Source organism: Coregonus clupeaformis, unplaced genomic scaffold (assembly GCF_020615455.1).
Source record: "Coregonus clupeaformis isolate EN_2021a unplaced genomic scaffold, ASM2061545v1 scaf0248, whole genome shotgun sequence".
Taxonomy (NCBI): domain Eukaryota; kingdom Metazoa; phylum Chordata; class Actinopteri; order Salmoniformes; family Salmonidae; genus Coregonus; species Coregonus clupeaformis.
The window spans coordinates 65,594-89,544 of NW_025533703.1; the positions used below are offsets into that span (position 1 = coordinate 65,594).

At 44.5% G+C, this 23,951-nt stretch overlaps 1 protein-coding gene across 1 annotated transcript; it reads right to left on the reverse strand.

Annotated features, from left to right (window-relative positions):
- On the reverse strand, nucleotides 1-23,697 carry LOC123484262 (FRAS1-related extracellular matrix protein 2-like; the record flags this gene model as incomplete). The annotated part of the gene is made up of 3 exons (XM_045214396.1): nucleotides 22,246-23,697; nucleotides 11,584-15,112; nucleotides 1-90 (listed from the first exon to the last, which is right to left on the reverse strand). Coding segments are annotated over exons 1-3 (5,071 nt in total), but the record flags the coding sequence as incomplete, so codon positions are not given.
- Between the last annotated feature and the right edge of the window lie 254 nt (nucleotides 23,698-23,951).

Here is a 23,951-nt window from a genome sequence, read left to right on the forward strand (position 1 = left end):
CGTTGTCCTCAACAGAGAAGAGGAAGAGGTCTGTAGTGGCGTTCTCCTCATTTCTTAACACATAGCAGATCTTCAGGTCATCAATGTCAGCTACAAAGAGAAGAGGAGGAGGAGGAAGAGGAGGAGGAGGAGGAGAAGAGAAGGAGGGGGAGGGAGGAGGAGGAGGAGGAGGAGGAGGAGGAGAAGAGAAGGTGGGGGGAGGGAGGAGGAGGAGGAGGAGGAGGAGGAGGAGGAGAAGAGAAGGAGGGGGAGGGAGGAGGAGAAAGAGGAGGAGGAGAAGGAGGAGGAGGAGGGAGAAGAGAAGGAGGGGGAGGGAGGAGGAGAAGGAGGAGGAAGAGGAGGAGGAGGGAGAAGAGAAGGGGGGGAGGGAGGAGGAGAAAGAGGATGAAGATGAGGAAGAGGAGGATGAAGAGGAAGAAGAAGAGGAGGAAGAGGAGGAAGAGGAGAAGGGAGAAGAAGAAGAGGAAGTGGGTAGGAGAACATGTTAATGACAAGCTGTTTTCTGAACAGAAAAGAAACTAGCACACTCTTTTTACAAACGTTTTCAATGTAGAGTCTTCTCCTTGTCTACACTATAGATGTGTGAGGTATTGGCTTTTGTATCAAATAAAAAGCTGTTTTATGGGATTATGTATTTCTATCGGTATGGACAGTATGTGCATACTTTGTGTGTACTCCTGTAGATCCTTGAACATTTATGTCAACCTTTAGAAAATGCACACCTTCACCCCTTCCTTCAATCTTTAGAAAAAGCACATCTTCACATATTCTAGGATTTTAACATTATATGAGAAGGTATGAACTGCTTTTGTTTTGGAAAGTGATATATTTATTGAATTTGTTGACTACAGATTTGCAAAACCAAATAATTTCTGCACAAACTGTCAGAAACAATCTCAGGGAAGCTCATCTGCATGCTCGTCGTCCTCACCAGGGTCTTGACCTGACTGCAGTTCGGCGTCATAACTAACTTCAGTGGGCAAATGCTCCCCTTCGATGGCAACTGGCACGCTGGAGAAGTGTGCTCTTCACGGATGAATCCCGATTTCAACTGTACCGGTCAGATGGCAGACAGCGTACAAGGCGTCGTGTGGGCAAGCGGTTTGCTGATGTCAATGTTGTGAACAGAGTGCGCCATGGTGACGGTGGGTTTTGATATGGGCAGGCATAAGCTACGGACAATGGACACAATTGTCTTTTATGGATGGCAATTTGAATGCACAGAGATACCGTGACGAGATCCTGAGGCCCATTGTCATGCCATTCATCCGCTGCCATCACCTCATGTTTCAGCATGATAACGCACAGCCCCATGTTGCAATGATCTGTACTCAATTCCTGGAAGCTGAAAATGTCCAAGTTCTTCTATGGCCTGCATACTCACCAGACATGTCACCCATTGAGCATGTTTGAGATGCTCTGGATCGAAGTGTTCCAGTTCCCGCCAATATCCAGCAACTTCACAGAGCCATTGAAGAGGAATGGGACAACATTCAACAGGCCACAATCAACAGCCTGATCAACTCAATGCTGCATGAGGCAAATGGTGGTCACACCAGATACTGACAGTTTTTTTTTAAATCCACGCCCCTAGCTTTTTTTTTTAAGGTGTCTGTGACCAACTGATGCATATCTCTTTTCCCAGTCATGTGAAATCCATTAGATTAGGGCCTAATGAATTCATTTCAATTGACTGATTTCCTTATATGAACTGTAACTCAGTAAAATCTTTTGAAATTGTTGCATGTTGTGTTTATATTTTAGTTCAGTGTATGTGTTGCTTTGACAACAGCTGATGTGAAAATAATGGAAAAAAAACGCAGCTCTTTTAAAATACCACCGGTTAATTGTGCTTTATGTTCCAGACGTTTGACCTTGATATTTTAAACAGTTGATACTTATATTATTTTCAAACAGCTTCATAAGGACGAGAGAGATGCTAAAACATGGCAGAGGCGTCGTTAATGGCCCACGCTACTCTTCAAGGGGCGATGGGTTTCAATAAATGTGCATACCGTAAAACTTCAATTTTTAAAGCAGTCTCAAATAGCCACCTGTCCCTTTTAAATCGCCGGGAATCGGCACAAATAAATGCCTTTTTCAAATAAACGCCGGGTCTAAATAAAATTGTTTACGAGGTCAACATGGACACAGCTCTGATATTCCCATGTGCATTAAAAATATTTTGTATTTATTCTTTCATCGTTGCTAACCAAAAACAAAACACTACATCAAAACACTACATCAAAACACTACATCAAAACACTACATCAAATGAAAGCTACCAGTACGGCTCTCCATGGCGTTGAAGCGTGAAATTGGGGGTTGTATGATGGACTGCCTAGTCTTTGCAAGTCTGATCTGCGATGGTTTTGTTATTTTAATGCTCATACTGGTCATACTGGTCAGTGAGGTAGTCTTTTCAAAATGTTAGTGAGCAAAAGCGGTTTGCATTAAGGAAATAGACGCCTGGGTGAAATAGAAGCCTGTCTTTAATAAGTGCCTGTTGTGTTCAGTGATTGAAGCAAATGAACGCCAGGGCTATTAATTGAAGTTTTACAGTACTTTCCAAAGCATTGGTTGGTTACTTCCTTATTAGTGCATTTGGAAGAGCATCCTGTCTGGTCCTCCGAACACAGCATCTGTTTTTGTTCTCCAAACGGTTTACTATTTTGCATATTTACTGTACAAAGCTGACAGCTTGAGTAAAAAAAAAAAAAAAAAGTGCTTAACACAATTATTCATAACTATTCTATTTTTACACACTGACTTTATTACAAAGAATAAATTATATGATACAGTTTAAACAACAGTTTTGAACATCATGAGCTGTCAACTCAGACGTTTATGATATTGCAAAAAAGCTTTCATGAAAGATTTCACACTGCGTACGAATATATCCTCAAATGCTATTTGAAGCGAATAAGCATTACAGTTTTTTTTTTAACCTAATATTCATTATCTCTAGCACCAAACCAGTGTCTATATATGTGAAAGAAGTGCATTGGTCTGTGGTTAAACATATAAAAACAAAAGGTCCTACTGTTTGAACCAGATTGTGTAGAAGCACCTGCTTTCAATATACTTTGTATCCCTCATTTAATCAAGTGTTTTCTTTATTTAGGAAGTTACCTATATATATACAGTATATACACTGAGTGTACAAAACATTAAGAACACCTGCTCTTTCCATGACATAGACTGACCAGGTGAATCCAGGTGAAAGCTATGATCCCTTATTGATGTCACTTGTTAAATCCACTTCAAGCAGTGTAGATGAAGGGTGGAGGAGACAGGTTAAAGAGGGATTTTTTTATCCTTCAGACAATTGAGACATGGATTGTGTATGTGTGCCATTCAGAGAGTGAATGGGCAAGACAAAATATTTAAGTGCCTTTGAACGGGGTATGGGAGTAGGTGCCAGGCGCACCGGTTTGAGTGTGTGAAGAACTGCAACGCTGCTGGGTTTTTCACGCTCAACTGTTTCCTGTGTGTATTAAGAATGGTCCACCACCCAAAGGACATCCAGCCATGTCCATGCCCCGACGAATTGAGACTGAATTGACGGTGCAACTCAATATTAGGAAGGTGTTCTTAATGTTTTGTACACTCAGTGTATATCGCATAGCGTTTGAAAATGTCACCGGGTGGAACTTTTTTACTTTATATTGTTTTTAACACAACGTAGAAATGCGCCGTTTTCTCATATGTAGACACTGGTGCTGGAGATGTGGTTGAAAGTGGTGGAATTGCCCTTTAAGACTGGTTCACCCACTGATTATCTCTCTCTCTGTTATATCAGTGTTTAAAGACGGAAGCTGTCTCTCTCTCTCTCTCTCTCTCTCTCTCTCTCTCTCTCTATCTATCTCTCTCTCTGTTATATCAGTGTTTAAAGACGGAAGCTCTCTCTCTCTCTCTCTCTCTCTCTCTCTCTCTCTCTCTCTCTCTCTCTCTCTCTCTCTCTCTCTCTCTCTCTCTCTCTCTCTCTCTCTCTCTCTCTCTCTCTCTCTCTCTCTCTCTCTCTCTCTCTCTCTCTCTCTCTCTCTCTCTCTCTCTCTCTCTCTCTCTCTCTCTCTCTCTCTCTCTCTCTCTCTCTCTCTCTCTCTCTCTCTCTCTCTCTCTCTCCCATATCATTGTTCAAAGATGGAAGCTGTCCCACTTTCAATCAGCTCTGCAGTAACAGCTGGTCTCTGCCTCTTCAATCCTGTGTGTGTGTGCGTGTGTGTGTGTGTTTCTCTCTCCCGTATCACACTGAGTTGCTGATTCCATTTCTTATCACCCCCCAGCGTGGGTTTATCAACTCTGAGGGCCAGTTATCCAGAGACAGAATAATGAAGCCTGCTTTTGGGTTCAATAGAGAATAAAAAACTGAAAGTGATTTTTTAACAGAGATAAAGACATGCTCCGGTACTTTGGTTCATACATGCAGAATCTATGAGCAGAATTACTATTTTACTTAAATTAGCCACGAAATCCCTAGTTTGAAAGCAACTGTTTTCTGGAAGCTGTTTGGTGCATTTTTCAATACATTTTCCCCCGGTGGGCCAGCCCCCTAGCAATTTGAGTTCCAGCCAATGAGCTTCAGCCCCTCGCCATTTGAGCGCGCACACACAGCAGAGATAGATCATTCCGCTGCACCTGCTTTAACATCTGTAAACCAGTTAGAAAAAAATAAACTTTGATTTGATTTGAGAGAGCGCAATGATGTGCAGCACATATCTGCACAGATATGGGACCAGTTTTGGCTCTTGAACTACTGCCAAAAGAAAGTTTGCAAAATCTTATGGCGTACTATCTATTTAACCTATGTCTGGGAAACCTGGCATGACGGTTCCAGGACCCAGATTAAATAAACCACTGGACAAAAAAGGTTCAACAGAGAATAAAAAGGTTCAACTAAAAATGTTTAACAAGAATCCACTGAAAGTGAATTTTAGTACTAGAACTAGACTTAATCTGCTAGCAGGAAACTGAGAGTAATAGTACTGCATTGAAAAAAATACTATAGTATACTATGGTATAAATACTTTAGTATTCACTGCAGTATTTACAGTTAACTATAGAATACATATAGCAGAATAAAATAACTGTAGTATATATACTGAACAAAAATATCAACGCAACATGCAACAATTTCAAAGATTTGACTGAGCTACAGTTCATATAAGGAAATCAGTCAATATAAATACATTCTTTAGGCCCTACTATAGTTTTCGTATGACTGGGCAGAGGCGCAGCCATGGGAGGGCCTGGGAGGGCATAGGCCCACCCACTTGGGAGCCAGGCCCACCCACTGGGGAGCCAGCCCAGCCAATCAGAATGAGTTTTTCCCCACAAAAGGGCTTTATTTTAGACAGAAATACTCCTCAGCACCCACCCTCAGTCGACTGTACTATCCTGTAGTGTTTTTACAGAATGTACTATCCTGTAGTGTTTTTATAGAATGTACTATCCTGGCATTCATTCTGAATGCAGGTTGTGGCCGATTAAAAGTTAAAATATTTGTCTGGACTCCAATAGGAATGTTCTAGGAATAACCCTTCAAAGGTAAGTAACACATAGACGTAGAGTAACACATACACTACCGGTCAAACGTTTTACAACTCCTACTCATTCAAGGGGTTTTCTTTATTTTTACTGTTTTCTACATTGTAGAATAATAGTGAAGACATCAAAACTATGAAATAACACATATGGAATGATGTAGTAACCAAAAAAGTGTTAAACAAATCAAATGTATTTTATATTTGAGATTCTACAAATAGCCACCCTTTGCCTTGATGACAGCTTTGCACATTCTTGGCAAAGCTGTCATAGTAGTAGAGTAACACATAGTAGAAAGCTACAGGGCACAGAGACTTGGCAGAACTAGAAGTATTGAGACGAGGCCCTAACACAAGGCACAGAGACTTGGCAGAACTAGAAGTATTGAGACGAGGCCCTAACACAAGGCACAGAGACTTGGCAGAACTAGAAGTATTGAGACGAGGCCCTAACACAAGGCACAGAGACTTGGCAGAACTAGAAGTATTGAGACGAGGCCCTAACACAAGGCACAGAGACTTGGCAGAACTAGAAGTATTGAGACGAGGCCCTAACACAAGGCACAGAGACTTGGCAGAACTAGAAGTATTGAGACGAGGCCCTAACACAAGGCACAGAGACCTGGCAGAACTAGAAGTATTGAGACGAGGCCCTAACACAGGGTTCTTCAATTCCGGTCCCGGAGGGCCGAAAACACTTCTGTTTTTTATTTCTACCTGGTAGTTAATTGCACTCACCTGGTGTCCCAGGTCTGAATTAGCCCCTGATTAGAAGGAGAGGATGAAAAACAGAGGTGTTTCGGCCCTCCAGGACCGGAATTGAAGAACCCTGCCCTAACACAAGGCACAGAGACCTGGCAGAACTAGAAGTATTGAGACGTGGCCCTAACACAAGGCACAGAGACCTGGCAGAACTAGAAGTATTGAGACGAGGCCCTAACACAAGGGACAGAGACCTGGCAGAACTAGAAGTATTGAGACGAGGCCCTAACACAAGGCATGGAGACCTGGCAGAACTAGAAGTATTGAGACGAGGCCTTAACACAAGGCACAGAGACCTAGCAGAACTAGAAGTATTTAGACGAGGCCCTAACACAAGGCACGGAGACCTGGCAGAACTAGAAGTATTGAGACGAGGCCCTAACACAAGGCACAGAGACCTGGCAGAACTAGAAGTATTGAGACGAGGCCCTAACATAAGGCACAGAGACCTGGCAGAACTAGAAGTATTGAGACGAGGCCCTAACACAAGGCACAGAGACTTGGCAGAACTAGAAGTATTGAGACGAGGCCCTAACACAAGGCACAGAGACTTGGCAGAACTAGAAGTATTGAGACGAGGCCCTAACACAAGGCACAGAGACTTGGCAGAACTAGAAGTATTGAGACGAGGCCCTATCACAAGGCACAGAGACCTGATAAAAAAGGAGACAATATATAAAAGGAGACAAGGAGAGGAAGCTACTCTGACGTTTTGAGACACAACCTCAATGTAAGGCATGCAGCTATGGCAGATCTAAAAGGAGACGAGGAGAGGGAGTTAGTTTAAACTATTGAGACCCTGCTGCAATGCAAGATATAGCAGATCTAAAAGGATACTAACGTAAGGCAGAAGGCAGAAAGACCTGGCAGAACTAGAAGTCAACATTTTGAACCATAGGGCACTAAGGTCATCAAATATTTAGCGAGGTGCATCGCGGGACCAACCCAGGGAAGTAGGAGAGATAAATAAAGAAAGAGTGTCTCTTCCGCCTCGCTGCTTCCTCAGATGAGAATGTTTGCTGAGTCTCTCTCTCATCTATTGCTCTTCTTCTTCCATCTATCCCTTCATCTCTCTGTCTCTCTCTCTCTCTCTCACCGTCTCTCTCTCTCTCTCTCTCTCTCTCTCTCTGTCTCTCTCTCTCTCTCTGTCTCTCTCTCTGTCTCTCTTTCTCTCTCTCTCTCTGTCTCTCTCTGTCCTCTCTCTCTCTCTCTGTCTCTCTCTGTCTCTCTCTGTCTCTCCCTCTCTCCCTCTGTCTCTCCTCTCTCTCTCTCTCTCTCTCTCTCTCTCTCTCTCTCTCTCTCTCTGTCTCTCTCTGTCTCTCTCTCTCTCTGTCTCTCTCTCTCTGTCTCTCTCTCTCTCTCTCTCTCTCTCTCTCTCTCTCTCTCTCTCTCTCTCTCTATCTCTCTCTCTCTGTCTCTCTCTGTCTCTCTCCCTCTCTCCCTCTGTCTCTCCCTCTCTCCCTCTGTCTCTCTCTCTCTCTCTCTCTCTCTCTCTCCCTCTCTCTCTCTCCCTCTCTGTCTCTCCCTCTCTCTCCCTCTCTCTCTCTGTCTGTCTCTCTCTCTCTCTCTCTCTCTCTCTCTCTCTCTCTCTCTCTCTCTCTACTCTCTCTCTCTCTCTCTCTCTCTCTCTCTCTCTCTGTCTCTCTCTGTCTCTCCCTCTCCCTCTCTCCCTCTCCCTCTCTCTCTCTGTCTCTCCCTCTCTCTCTCTCTCTCTCTCTCTCCCCCCTTCTCCCCTCTCTCCCTTTCCCAGACACAGTGACACTCTGGTGGCTGTCAGAAGAGTTTTCTGTCTTCCAGAAAGGAAAGCCTCTGCTTCTGTCTGTCTGCCTAACTATGTTCCTAGTCTTGGCGTCCCTCCACAGCGATTTTGATTAGATGGTATGCAGCTACGGACAAAATTGACTTTTCGTAGCATGTTAGTAGAAACTTTGCAGCACGTTAGGATAATGAACGTAGCAGGTTCGGAAAAATTGGTTAGGGTTAGCAAAAAATGCAATAATTCTTCCTGACACGACTCGAACATGGAACTTTTTTTTTATCATAGCCGTATACCATTTAGCACAACCCTCCACAGCTCTGTCTGTCTCCTCACGTCCCTAGTACGACTGGGTTTCAATCCTAGACTTGTCTCTACAATGTGTTCACTCAACGCACTCAGCATGTCACATTAGACACAGATCACTACACTTCTAAAGGGTTTTACAGAGAATTAGCTTACATTATTCGATTGATTGCCGTCTCGCATACACACACAATCATGCACGCACACACACGCACGCACACACACAGAGACACACACACACACACACACCTACACCTCCACCTACTCTGACCTCCTACCCATGATCCTTTACTTTACTCGTCTCATTTAACAAGCCACTGTACTGAACTGCCATTTGTGATGCAGCCCAGAATGAAACATCTCCCCACACTGGTGTGCCTTGAGGAACTCTCAGGTGTGCCGCAAAACCTTTTCTAGTCTTGATAATTTTTATAAACCTGAGCTGTGGAATGTACATGGGAGCACTAGTGCCGCCCACATGAAAAATACTATAGTATAGTATTAAATACTACAGTATAGTATGGTTAAATACTACAGTATAGTATTTTTTTTATTTTTTTATTTCACCTTTATTTAACCAGGTAAGCCAGTTGAGAACAGGTTCTCATTTACAACTGCGACCTGGCCAAGATAAAGCAAAGCAGTGCGATAAAAACAACAACACAGAGTTACATATGGGGTAAAAAACATAAAGTCAAAAATACAACAGAAAATATATATACAGTGTACAGTATGGTTAAATACTACAGTATAGTATGGTTAAATACTATAGTATACTATGGTTAAATACTATAGTATTCACTGTGGTGTTTTTGCTCAAGTCCGCAGTTTTAAAATTTTGCTTTTTAAAAAAAGTGTTACTGTAATATTTACTGTAGTGTCGTTGTGGACTGTAGTGTTTTTGCAGACATTACTGTAATATTTACTGTAGTGTTTTTGCAGACATTACTGTAATATTTACTGTAGTGTCGTTGTGGACTGTAGTGTTTTTGCAGACATTACTGTAATATTTACTGTAGTGTTTTTGCGGACATTACTGTAATATTTACTGTAGTGTTTTTGCGGACATTCCTGCAGTATTTACTATGGTGTTTTTGTGGTCTGTAGTATACTGTAGTATTTACTATAGTATTCTACAGTATACTACAAAATTATATAGTAAGTACTACACACAATCAAGGTATACTACAGTGTGTAGTATAGCATTCTACAGTATACCACAGTTTACAATATAATTATATAGCAAGTACTGTAGTACTAATCTATAGTAAACTGTAGTCTTTTTTTAAAAATGTGGGTACTCAGATAATACATTAAATGGTTAGATCTGTATTGTTGTTTCAAGTGTTGTCAGGTTGTTGTTACATTGGTATAATTTGAGGGGCGTGCATCAAGATCAAAGTCATTTATACAACTTAACTTATCATGTGATAAACGTTAGCACAGGCAAGTCTGATTAAGGCTTACTGTACCACAGCCTCTGCCATAGAAACAAACGGAGCATGTCTTTGTATGGGGTTGCACCTTTACAAAGCAGGAAACCACTCGTCTCTAGCACAAACTGTTCAAAACTAAAGACCTATTTTGCCAGAGCAATAAAAAAAATTACAATAAATGTAGTGCATTTTCGCGGGATGCTCTTAAAGGGGTACACACAAATTAATCATAATTTTTTTATTTTTTATTTCACCTTTATTTAACCAGGTAAGCCAGTTGAGAACAAGTTCTCATTTACAACTGCGACCTGGCCAAGATAAAGCAAAGCAGTGCGATAAAAACTACAACACAGAGTTACATATGGGGTAAAACAAAACAAAGTCAAAAATACAACAGAAATAAATATATATACAGTGTGTGCAAATGTAGCAAGTTATGGAGGTAAGGCAATAAATAGGCCACATAATGCGTAAAGGGATAGTTCACCCAAATTACAAAAATGACATATTGGTTTCCTTACCCTGTAAGCAGTCTATCGACAAGATATGACAGCATTCCACACTTTCGTTTAGTTTCCCTGGCACGGTTTCCACATGCTAACGTGTTTAGCATTTTTGGCACAAATCCCATTCAATTCATGGGTCCGATATTAGCATTTGTCGCGCATCATGTTCAAAACACCTGTAAGTGACTTCACAATCACTTTTAGATACTTTCGGATGATTTGGACATTTGGACCCTATTTAATCAGTAAAAAAAAATATCAAAGAAAATAGATGATTTGCAGTACGGATCAGATGAGATGGAGGTCATTACCACTAAATTTAATTAATGGGGACATTTTAGGTGTGCTGCAAAAATAATTAAACCCATCAAGGTCTGCCACGGTTAAACCATGGTGCTACTACCATGCAGACCTGAGGTCATGTAATATTTGAAATATTTTTAATACCTTGAGAATTTGCTTTCGTCTGCCTGGATTGCCAGACCAGGGTTAAGACAAGCTCAATCAAGCCCAGCTTAAGTCTATGATTTTGAATAGTATTTGAACCCAGGTCTGCTATGCTAACGTGCAACCGCAGCCTCTATTTTCCCCTGTTAATCAAACTCTGATGAGCAAGGCTGTAACTAACATTTAAATTACAGCTACAGATTAAACATTTAAATTCCACAGCCAGCACTTGCCAGTTAGATTAATAACTATCCCGATCTAAATCAAATCTTTGTAATGCATTGTGTGAGTAAGTCATTATTTAGTCATTATGAACAGAGGGAATGTTTGAATACATGTGTGAATGGTAGCTTAGTGGTTAAGAGCGTAGTGCCAGAAACCGAAAGGTCGCTGGATCAGAGCCGACTAGGTGAAAAATCTGTCGATGTGCCCTTGAGCAAGGCACTTAACCCTATTTGCTCTGGATAAGAGTGTCTGCTAAAATGTAAATGAATGCTGAGCTGTGTTTGTACCATTGTGGTTTCAGATTCCGACTTTCCAAGACAAAGACTTACCAATAGTAGCGGTTTTAAATATAGATTTGAATATGCCATATAGATTTGAACAAAACCTCAAAGTAAATAAACAACTGTTTTATGAAATAAATTAAATAAATCAATGAATGCATCTACCAATCAATCAATCAATCAATTCATCTATCAATAAATCAATTAATCTATCACTCATTCAATCAATCAACATAACTAAGTGATAAGAAATCATATACCCAAATCAATCAATCGATCAAGCAGTCAATAACTAATAATACAGATTGGCTGGTGTCTTACCTTGACTGAAGGTCTCGATGGAGTCGTTCCCTTTTCCCAGGTTGATGAGGTAACCATGCTTGGGTTCCGTGGTGATGTGGAACACTAAGGAAGCCGGAACGCTGTCCCTGTCTAACGCCCGTAGAACCTTGGAGGTCATGGGGAACCCCAGGTGCCCCGTTGACAGGATACTCAGTGTCGGGGCGACCTTATTCACCACCAGCTGGGGGACACCGTTATCTATGGCCACCACCGTGATCTTCATCGTCTGGGGGCGCCGCGTCTCGAACACAGTGTCGGGGAACACGTAGAAGTCGGTGTGAGTCCCGTCGGTCACAGTAAATGAGAAGGAGTCTTCGGAGGACTCTGTGCCGTCATGTTTGTAGCTGATGAGGTTCTCGTTGAGGTCTTGCTTGGTGAAGATGGTGACCGGTAAGGTGTGGTTATAGAGGAGTTTGCCGTGCATCGGTGGTTGGGTGACGGTGAACTTCAACAACCGGTCAGCTGTGTCCTGGTCCTCGGCGGTCAGCTCGAATGGCGTGAGGAGTTTACTCTGCCCCTCGGTGACCACGAGTCCGTGTACCGTTAAAACTGGTTTCTTGTTATCCACGTCCATGATAGAGACTCGGAACGTACGGAACACCGGGTTGTAACCGTCGGTTACCTCAAACTCGAAACTGTCCATCTTGACTTCGTCGTCCGAGGTATGGATGTAGTAGACTTTACTGCCAGCCAGCTGGAGTTGGGTGAACGACACGATGGGGATCCCTGGTGTATCAGTACACTCCAGGTGTCCTCTAACTGGAGCTCTGGTGATGGTGAACACCAGATGTTCATCTGGACTGTTGAGATCGCTAGTACTGAGAAGATCTGTGGTCAATGTCACTCTACCGCCTTCCTTCAGAGAGACTCCTTTGCTGACCACGTCTGGGAAGACCATGTCGATGCTCCCGATGGTGATGTAGAAGTAACGATCGATCAGAGGGTTCATGCCGTCGGTGATGTCGAACTTGACCAGGTCACGGATGCCTTCCTGACCATTGTGTGTGTAAACGATCGACCCTTCGTCCACATCACTCTGTGTGAAGTTCATGCCTAACATGATGTTCTCTAGAGAACCAGATGGGGTTTTCCTCTGAAGAAGACCCTGACCAGGACCGAAGCAGATCACATAGGTCAACGCTCCATCATCCGAGTCTAGATCTGTGGCTTTGAGGACCTTGTTGTTGATCTCTTTCGTCTCACCTACCTCCACCTCCAGACCGTGATTGACCAGCATTCTCGGGGTCTCGTCATCAAGGGCGATGATCATAACCATGGCGGTTTTCTCTACCGAATATTTCCTGTCTGTTAGAATGACGTCAAAGCTGTCCTCGGTGGTCTCAGAGTCGTCATGTTCGTAGATTATACTGGAAGCTTCCCCGATCTGCGCTAAGGTGAAGTTTATGACTGGGACTGAGCCTGTGGCTAGCTGGTTGAGGATGAAGCCGTGTTTGGGCGGTTTGGAGATGATGAAAGTCAGCTCCTCTGCTGGGAAATCAGTGTCTGCTCCGTTCAGGAGATGAGTGTCTATGACTATATTCATCCCCTCCATCACAACTATCTCCCTCAAGTAAATCTCTGGCTTTTCATCATTAGCAGGAATAATCACTATAGGGAAGAAATGCCTTTCTGAGAAGTTGATACCGTCGGAACATCTAAATGTGAACCTGTCCTCCACGGGCTCTACCCCCTTGTGGATACTCTGAACATAATACACATGTCCTTCTCTGACGTCTCTGATGTAGAAGGCGCTGACTGCAATCCCTGACCGTGAACTCTCTGATCCAGGAGCTGGGGAGATGTTCTCCACATAACCAGACGTTGACTGGACGATGATGGTGCAGAGAATATCATCACTGGGAGTGTCTCTGTCTTCAGCATTTAAATACTGTGCTCCGATGGCATACTTCTCTCCTTCGATGACGCTGAACTGGTCACCCACGGTTACCTCGGGGGCCTGGTTGTCGACGGGAATGATTGTGACGCGGACGTGGACACCGTTGACCTTGTTCCCGCCCATTGACCAGTCATCTGACATGTCAGTTAGGGTGAGGTTGAAGCCGTCCTTGATGGACATCAGGCCAATCTCTCCGCCCGTGTGGGCGTACATCACTAAACCGTTGATGATGTCGGCTTGGGTGAACTTCACGGCGGGCGCCCCGGCAACCAGGATGTCTCCAAACATGGGCGCATCCTCGATGATGAAGGTCAGCTGGAGGTCGTCGGTGTCCTCGTCCCGCCCCTGGAGGACGCTTGTGGTGATCTCCGTAGCTCCATTCTCCAGGACGTCCATGTGTGACCCGATCGCCCCGGCCGGTAAACTGACAGTCGGTGTCTCGTCGTCTATGGGCTTCACAACGACTCTGACCTTCACCGTGACGACGTGGAGTCCATCGCTGATGTCGAGTTGGAACACGTCGCTCACCGTCTCGTCGCCGTTTTGGACATATGTGATCTTCCTGTCCGAGATGTCCTCTAGGGAGAAAGCACCCCCTTTGGGTAGGTCTGAGAAGGCATGCTGGAGTTGGCCGTGCTGCGGAGGCTGGCTGAGGGTGAACAATATCTGTTTACTGTCTGTGTCAGGGTCTGATGTGTCCAACTCAGCACTGGATATAACATGCATGCCTTGCTCAAAGACAGAAAAGCCAGTATTAGTGATCTGTGGTGGTTTGTTGTTAACTGGCTGGAGGAAAATCCTGAAAGCCCCCTCTATGCTATTCCCGGCCGTGTCTTCGACGGAGTACCGGAACTGGAGGATGTGAGCTGTGATGCCCAGCTCCTGGTCGGGAGGACTGTAGGAGATCTTGTGGTGGTTAACCTGAGCCTGCGTGAACTCGTTGACCTCAGTGTCGGGGCTCTCGGTCAGAACAATGGACCCGAACACCACCGGGCTGTTCTCGTCTGTGTCCGTCGGCGGCTGGATCACTGTGTATTTCAGGTCGCGATCCTCAGAGTCTAGATCGGTGTAGCGGAGCACGTTCTTACCGAAATGAGTCAGCTGGTACTCCTGAACAGTCACTTGGAGCGTGGTACCGGGAAACAGCTCAGGGGGAACATCGTCGATGGGTAGAACCCTGATGATGAACGTGCTCTCGCCCAATTCGTTAGGCGGATCGTTGTCGTCATGGACTTTGAACACAAATTGGTCTATGACCGTGTCAGTGTTTTGTGGTCCGGTGTGTTTATAGAACACCTTCCCATCTGTGATGTCCTTCTGCAGCCACTCTGTCACCTCCTTCTCATACACCTCATCCTCAGCATTGAACTTCCACGACTCTGGGTCCTCTGGGGCGTCGGACTGCCTCAGCAGCACCACCCCGATGGTCGAGAATGGCGGCTCGATCATGAACTTGATCGTGGAATCCTCCGAGTCGATGTCAGTGGCGCTGAGCATCAGAGGAGAGATGGCCATAATCTGGTTCTTGAAGAGCACCAGGCCAGTGTTGACATTGATGATGGGAGGCTCGTCGTCCGTGGGAACAATTGTCAAGGGAAACAGAAACTCCACCTGAGAGAGAGAGAGAGAGAGAGAGAGAGAGAGAGAGAGAGAGAGAGAGAGAGAGAGAGAGAGAGAGAGAGAGAGAGAGAGAGAGAGAGAGAGAGCAAGAGAAAGGTTTATTTCAATAAAGTCTATAGAAATACACAGTACACTGGATCCCCCTCTTATTACTAACAACAGTGACACCACAACATACTTTAAAAAACGTAGGTCCTGGACTGATAAAGTATGAATGAAAAGAACACAAAAAATTTTGAAATTAAGATGGTAAAGCCTTGTCCAAGCCAGAATGGCCCAAAGGGCAGGAGCCTACCTCCTGTTTCTGTAGCGTGAGGCAGCTTAGTGTACATGTACACCCCCTTGACAGGACGCTAGTCTATCACAGTGCCAAGTAGAGAAGCATTGGGACGAGAGCCTACCAAACGGGCTAAATCCCTTTAATGCTCACTTCGAGGCAAGCAACACTGAAGCATGCATGAGAGCACCAGCTGTTCCGGATGACTGTGTGATCACGCTCTCCGTAGCCGATGTGAGCAAGACCTTTAAACAGGTCAAAATTCACAAGGCCACGGGGCCAGACGGATTACCAGTTCATGTACTCAGAGCATGCGCGGACCAACTGGCAAGTGTCTTCACTGACATTTTCAACCTCTCCCTAACCGAGTCTGTAATACCTACATGTTTCAAGCAGACCACCATAGTCCCTGTACCCAAGAAAGCGAAGGTAACCTGCCTAAATGACTACCACCCCATAGCACTCACGTCAGTAGCCATGAAGTGCTTTGAAAGGCTTGTCATTGATCACATCAACACCATCATCCCGGAAACCCTAGACCCACTCCAATTTGCATACTGCCCCAACAGATCCCAACAGATGACGCAATCTCAATCGCACTCCACACTGCCCTTTCCCACCTGGACAAAAGGAACACCTACAGTGGGGAAAAAAAGTATTTGGTCAGCCACCAATTGTGCATGTTCTCCCACTTAAAAAGATGAAAGAGGCCTGTAATTTTCATCATAGGTACACGTCAACTATGACAGACAAAATAAGAAAAAAAAATCCAGAAAATCACATTGTAGGATTTTTAATGAATTAATTTGCAAATTATGGTGGAAAATAAGTATTTGGTCACCTACAAACAAGCAAGATTTCTGGCTCTCACAGACCTGTAACTTCTTCTTTAAGAGGCTCATCTGTCCTCCACTCGTTACCTGTATTAATGGCACCTGTTTGAACTTGTTATCAGTATAAAAGACACCTGTCCACAACCTCAAACAGTCACACTCCAAACTCCACTATGGCCAAGACCAAAGAGCTGTCAAAGGACACCAGAAACAAAATTGTAGACCTGCACCAGGCTGGGAAGACTGAATCTGCGATAGGTAAGCAGCTTGGTTTGAAGAAATCAACTGTGGGAGCAAATATTAGGAAATGGAAGACATACAAGACCACTAAAAATCTCCCTCGATCTGGGGCTCCACGCAAGATCTCACCCCGTGGGGTCAAAATGATCACAAGAACGGTGAGCAAAAATCCCAGAACCACACGGGGGACCTAGTGAATGACCTGCAGAGAGATGGGACCAAAGTAACAAAGCCTACCATCAGTAACACACTACGCCGCCAGGGACTCAAATCCTGCAGTGCCAGACGTGTCCCCCTGCTTAACCAGTACATGTCCAGGCCCGTCTGAAGTTTGCTAGAGTGCATTTGGATGATCCAGAAGAGGATTGGGAGAATGTCATATGGTCAGATGAAACCAAAATATAATTTTTTTGGTAAAAACTCAACTCGTCGTGTTTGGAGGACAAAGAATGCTGAGTTGCATCCAAAGAACACCATACCTACTGTGAAGCATGGGGGTGGAAACATCATGCTTTGGGGCTGTTTTTCTGCAAAGGGACCAGGACGACTGATCCGTGTAAAGGAAAGAATGAATGGGGCCATGTATCGTGAGATTTTGAGTGAAAACCTCCTTCCATCAGCAAGGGCATTGAAGATGAAACGTGGCTGGGTCTTTCAGCATGACAATGATCCCAAACACACCGCCCGGGCAACGAAGGAGTGGCTTCGTAAGAAGCATTTCAACGTCCTGGAGTGGCCTAGCCAGTCTCCAGATCTCAACCCCATAGAAAATCTTTGGAGGGAGTTGAAAGTCCGTGTTGCCCATTGACAGCCCCAAAACATCACTGCTCTAGAGGAGATCTGCATGGAGGAATGGGCCAAAATACCAGCAACAGTGTGTGAAAACCTTGTGAAGACTTACAGAAAACGTTTGACCTGTGTCATTGCCAACAAAGTGTATATAACAAAGTATTGAGAAACTTTTGTTATTGACCAAATACTTATTTTCCACCATAATTTGCAAATAAATTCATTAAAAATCCTACAATGTGATTTTCTGGATTTTTTTTCCTCATTTTGTCTGTCATAGTTGACGTGTACCTATGATGAAAATTACAGGCCTCTCTCATCTTTTTAAGTGGGAGAACTTGCACAATTGGTGGCTGACTAAATACTTTTTTTCCCCACTGTATGTGAGAATGCTGTTCATTGACTACAGCTCAGCGTTCAACACCATAGTGCCCTCAAAGCTCATCACTAAGCTAAGGACCCTGGGACTAAACACCTCCATCTGCAACTGGATCCTGAACTTCCTGACGAGCCACCCCCAGGTGGTAAGGGTAGGCAACAACACATCTGCCACGCTGATCCTCAACACGGGGGCCCCTCATGGGTGTATGCTTAGTCCCCTCCTGTACTCCCTGTTCACCCATGACTGCATGGCCAGGCACGACTCCAACACCATCATTAAGTTTGCCAATGACACAACAGTGGTAGGCCTGATCACCGACAACGAAGAGACAGCCTATAGGGAGGAGGTCAGAGACCATGCCATGTGGTGCCAGGACAACAACCTCTCCCTCAACATGAGCAAGACAAAGGAGATGATTGTGGACTACAGGAAAAGGAGGGCCGAACACGCAACCATTCACATTGACGGGGCTGTAGCGGAGCAGGTCGAGAGTTTCAAGTTCCATGGAATCCACATCACCAACAAACTATCATGGTCCAAACACACTAAGAACATTGTGAAGAGGGCACGACATCACCTTTTCCCCCTCAGGAGACTGAAAAGATTTGTCATGGGTCCCCAGATCCTCAAAAAGTTTGACCATCGAGAGCATCCTGACCGGTTGCATCACCTCCTGGTATGGCAACTGCTCAGCATCCAACAGAGGGTAGTGCGTACAGCCCAGTACATCACTGGGGCCAAGCTTCCTGCCATCCAGGACCTATATACTAGGCGTTGTCAGAGGAAGGCTCTAAAAATTGACCTACAGTGCATTCGGAAAGTATTCAGACCCCTTGACCTTTTCCACATTTTGTTACGTTCCAGCCTTATTCTAAATGGATAAAATATTTTTTCCCCCTCATCAATCTACACACAATACCCCATAATGACAAAGTGAAAACAGTTTTATAGCAATTTTTGCACATTTATTAAAAATAAAAAACAGAAATACCTTATTTACATAAGTATTCAGACCCTTTGTTATGAGACCCGAAATTGAGCTCAGGTGCATCCTGTTTCCATTGATCATCCTTGAGATGTTTCTACAACTTCATTGGAGTCCACCTGTGGTAAACCTGTCTATATAAGGTCCCACACTTGACAGTGCATGTCAGAGACAAAACCAAGCCATGAGGTCGAAGGAAGTTTCCGTAGAGCTCCAAAACAGGATTGTGTCGAAGCACAGATCTGGGGGAAGGGTACCAAAACATGTCTACAGCATTGAAGGTCCCCCAAAACACAGTGACCTCCATCATTCTTAAATGGAAGAAGTGTGGAACTACAAAGACTTCCCAGAGCTGGCCGCCCGGCCAAACTGAGCAATCAGGGGAGAAGGGCCTTGATCAGAGAGGTGACCAAGAACCCGATGGTCACTCTGACAGAGCTCCAGAGTTCCACTGTGGAGATGGGAGAACCTTCCAGAAGGACAACCATCTGTGAAGGACTCCACCAATCAGGCCTTTATGGTAGAGTAGCCAGACGGAAGCCACTCCTCAGTAAAAGGCACATGACAGCCCGTTTGGAGTTTGCCAAAAGGCACCTAAAGGACTCTCAGACCATGAGAAACAACATTCCCTGGTCTGATGAATCTAAGATTGAACTCTTTGGCCTGAATGCCAAGTGTCACATCTGGAGGAAACCTGGCACCATCCCTACGGTGAAGCACGGTGATGGCAGCATCATGCTGTGGGGATATTTTTCAGTGGCAGGGACTGGGAGACTAGTCAGGATCGAGGCAAAGATGAACAGAGCAAAGTACAGAAAGATGAAAACCTGCTCCAGAGCGCTCAGGACCTCAGACTGGGGCGAAGGTTCACCTTCCAACAGGACAACGACCCTAAGCAAACAGCCAAGACAATACAGGAGTGGCTTCGGGACAAGTCTCTGAATGTCCTTGAGTGGCCCTGCCAGAGCCCAGACTTGAACCCGATTGAACATCTCTGGAGACCTGAAAATAGCTGTGCAGTGACACTCCCCAACCAACCTGACAGAGCTTTAGAGGATCTGCAGAGAAGAATGGGAGAAACTCCCCAAATACAGGTGTGCCAAGCTTGTAGCGTCATACCCAAAAAGACTTAAGGCTGTAATCGCTGCCAAAGGTGCTTCAACAAAGTACTGAGCAAAGGGTCTGAATACTTATGTAAATGTTATATTTCAGTGTTTTTATTTCTAATAAATTTCCAAAATTTTCTAAAAACCTGTTCCTGCTTTGTCATTATGGGGTATTGTGTGTAGATTGATGAAGGAAAAAAATTATTGAATCAATTTTAGAATAAGGCTGTAATGTAACAAAATGTGGAAAATGTCATGGGGTCTGAATACTTTCCAAATGCACTGTACATGCTAGGCGGTGTCAGAGGAAGGCCCTAAAAATTGTCAAAGACTCAAGTCACCCAAGTAATAATAATAATATTCCATTTAGCAGACGCTTTTATCCAAAGCGACTTACAGTCATGTGCGCATACATTTTTACGTATGGGTGGTCCCGGGGATCGAACCCACTACCCTGGCGTTAAAAGCGCCATGCTCTACCAATTGAGCTACAGACCGTTCTCTCTGCTACCACACGGCAAGTGGTACCGGAGCACCAAGTCTAGGTCCAAAAGGCTCCTTAACAGCTTCTACCCCCAAGCCATAAGACTGCTGAATAATTAATCAGACTATTTGCATTGACATCCCTGCCCCCCCCCCCTTTGTTTTCACACTGCTGCTACTCACTGTTTATTATCTATGCACAGTCATCTTTCCCCTACCTACAGTACCAGTCAAAAGTTTGGACACACCTACTCATTCAAGGGTTTTTCTAAAAAAAGTTTTACCCAAAAAAGTTTTCAACAAATCAAAATATATTTTATATTTGAGATTCTTCAAAGTATTCTCTCAACCAGCTTCACCTGGAATGCTTTTCCAACAGTTCCCACATATGCTGAGTAGTTTTTGGCTGCTTTTCCTTCACTCTGCGGTCCAACTCATCCCAAACCATTTCAATTGCGTTGAGGTCGGGTGTGGAGTCCAGGTCATCTGATGCAGCACTCCATCACTCTCCTTCTTGGTCAAATAGCCCTTAAACAGCCTGGAGGTGTGTTGGGTCATTGTCCTGTTGAAAAACAAATGACAGTCCCACTAAGCCAAACCAGATCGGCTGGCGTATCGCTGCAGAATGCTGTGGTAGCCATGCTGGTTAAGTGTGCCTTGAATTCTAAATAAAATCACTGACAGAGTCACCAGCAAAGCACCCCCACACCATCACACCTCCTCCTACATGCTTCACGGTGGGAACCACACATGCAGAGATCATCCGTTCACCTACTCTGCGTCTCACAAAGACATGGCGGTTGGAACCAAAAATCTCAAATTTGGACTCATCAGACCAAAGGACAGATTTCCACCATTCTAATGTCCATTGCTCTTGTTTTTTGACCCAAGCAAGTCTCTTCATATTTTTGGTGTCCTTTAGTAGTGGTTTCTTTGCAGCAATTCGACCATGAAGGCCTGATTCATGCAGTCTCCTCTGAACAGTTGATGTTGAGATGTGTCTGTTACTTGAACTCTGTGAAGCATTTATTTGGGCTGCAATTTCTGAGACTGGTAACTCTAATGAACTTATCCTCTGCAGCAGAGGTAACTCTGGGTCTTCCTTTCCTGTGGCGGTCCTCATGAGAGCCAGTTTCATCATAGCGCTTGATGGTTTTTGCAACTGCTCTTGAAGAAACAATAAAAGATCTTGAAAATGTCCGGATTGACTGACCTTAAAGCAATGATGGACTGTCTCTTTGCTTATTTGAGCTGTTCTTGCCATAATATGGACTTGGTCTTTTCCCAAATAGGGCTATCTTTTGTATACCACCCCTACCTTGTAACAACACAACTGATTGGCTCAAACGCATTAAGAAGGAAACAATTCCACAAATTAACAAGGCACACCTGTTAATTGAAATGCATTCCAGGTGATTCCTCATGAAGCTGGTTGAGAGAATGCCAAGAGTGTGCAAGGCTGTCATCAAGGCAAAGGGTGGCTACGTTGAAGAATCTCAAATATAAAATATATTTTGATTTGTTTAACACTTTTTTGGTTACTACATGATTCCATATGTGATATTTCATAGTTTATGTCTTCACTATTATTCTACAATGTAGAAAATAGTAAAAATAAAGAAATACCCTGGAATGAGTAGGTGTGTCCAAACTTTTGACTGGTACTGTACATGTACAAATTACCTTGAATAACCTGTACCCCCGCACATTGACTCGGTACCAGTACCCCCTGTAAATAGCCTCATTATTGTTATTTTATTGTGTTACTTTTGTTTTTGTTTTTTAAAGTTAAAAAAAAAGTTTGTTTATTAAATATTTTCTTAACTCTATTTTCTTAAAACTGCATTGTTGGTTAAGGGCTTGTAAGTAAGCATTTCACGGTAAGGTCTACTACACCTGTTGTATTCGGTGCATGTGACAAATAATAATTGATTTGATTTGATTTTTTGAGTATTCGGTACTCAAAAAATGACTCCGCCAGGGATTCACCCCCAAAACTTCCAAACATTTTCATAAATAAGATAAATACCTGGTTCTTGCCATCTGTCATCCTGAAGATTATGTTGTCGTTGTACGTGTCGCTGCCATCGTGTTGGTAGATGACCACGCCCGAATTCAGGTCGGCAGCCGTGAAGTACGTCCTGCGCGACCCCAGGACTGTGAGGTCACCATGACGGAGCCCGTCGACGACGGTTACCGTAACACCGTCCAGGTCGTCCTCGTCGCTAATCTCCAGGTTGTGGGTAGAGAAAAGGGGGCGGGACTGACCTTCGTAGAGCAGCTGACCCGTGTTCCGCGTCACGACCGGCGCCAGCGAGTTCATCGGCTTCACCACGATCATGAACGCGAAGGGGTCCGAGACTGCCACGTCCGGATCCACCACCTCAAACTCTATCTGGAAGATCCTCTCCGTGTCCGAGTCCAGGGACGGGGGTTTGTAGGCTATCTTCAGGTCCCGTAGGTCTCTCTGGTTAAACGAGGTGATGGGCAGGTTCCTATCGTCCGTGCTGACTATATAACCATCCTCATAAGAGAGGGGTGAGGTGATGTTGAAGATAAGTTCATCAGGGTCCGACTCGAGGTCCTCCGCAGCCAGCATGTCAGGGGTCAGAGCTGTCATCACAAACTGACTCACCTCCATCATCATCATGGCCGTGAAACTGGGTTTAGGAGGAGTGTTTGCCTCTCCCTCCCTGATACGGATCATCAGTTGGAAATACTCCTCTTTTAGTATGTTTCCCTCTTTATCACATAGTTGAACAACCATGGGCACGTAGTCTCTGTTGGGGGATTTGTGAACAAACGTGTGCTCATAACGGATGTCCGATTGAATGAATTCGTCACAGTCCATAATTTTAGTGAGTCCATCATCTACAAGTCTTCCGTACTTCGGGAGAGCGCTAACATTCGCTAAAGAATTGACCTTGCATTTATGAGAGTTTCTGTCATAAGTGAATTCCAAAATATTTTTATCAATGGCATTACTAACGCCGTTCAGTTTAACAACGGTCAGCGGCATGTTTTTGGTGAGCACCTCCAGTTGCGTAAAAACCACTTCTACCTCCGTCATGAATGGTATGATAACGGTGTCGGTTTGAGTGTCATACCTGAGCTGTACCCTCACTCTGTCCTCAGCCAGGCTCCTCGACCCGAAGTGGGTGTAGGTGACGTCGTTGGGACCGAAATCACACGGAAACTTTTTGGGAGAGAGGTGCCCGGGTCTCTGGGAAAGCGGGTCGTTATCCAGAACAGTGATGCTGCACCGGTCCCCCAGTTGCGTTTGAATCACCAAATCATTGACGGGATCAATGAAAACTGATCTCCCGAAAGGCACGCGTATTCCGTTATTTGCCACCAGTATAGCATCCTCAGACAGTTCTGACCTCAACGGGAAAGATAATCCGTAGCTCTCTGGGAGCTGAGCCAAGCTGATACCTGACAGCGACGCCACAAAGACGATAAATATATAAAATAGTACCATAGTGGGAGGCAGTGGATATAATCCAACACAAACGCTTTTACACGGTATGTTGTGGAGAAGTGTTCAGTATGTTGTTGTTATCATATCCTACCGTTAAAATCCGTTACAGAAGGGGAAACAGAACGATGAATGAGAGACGGAATGAAATTCCATACATGCATCAACGTGACAGAGACATTCTCAATGAGACATTTGCGCTCACAGTTTTAACTTCAGGCACTTGGGGACCAGTGTGCGAGAGCTCCCGCCCACCT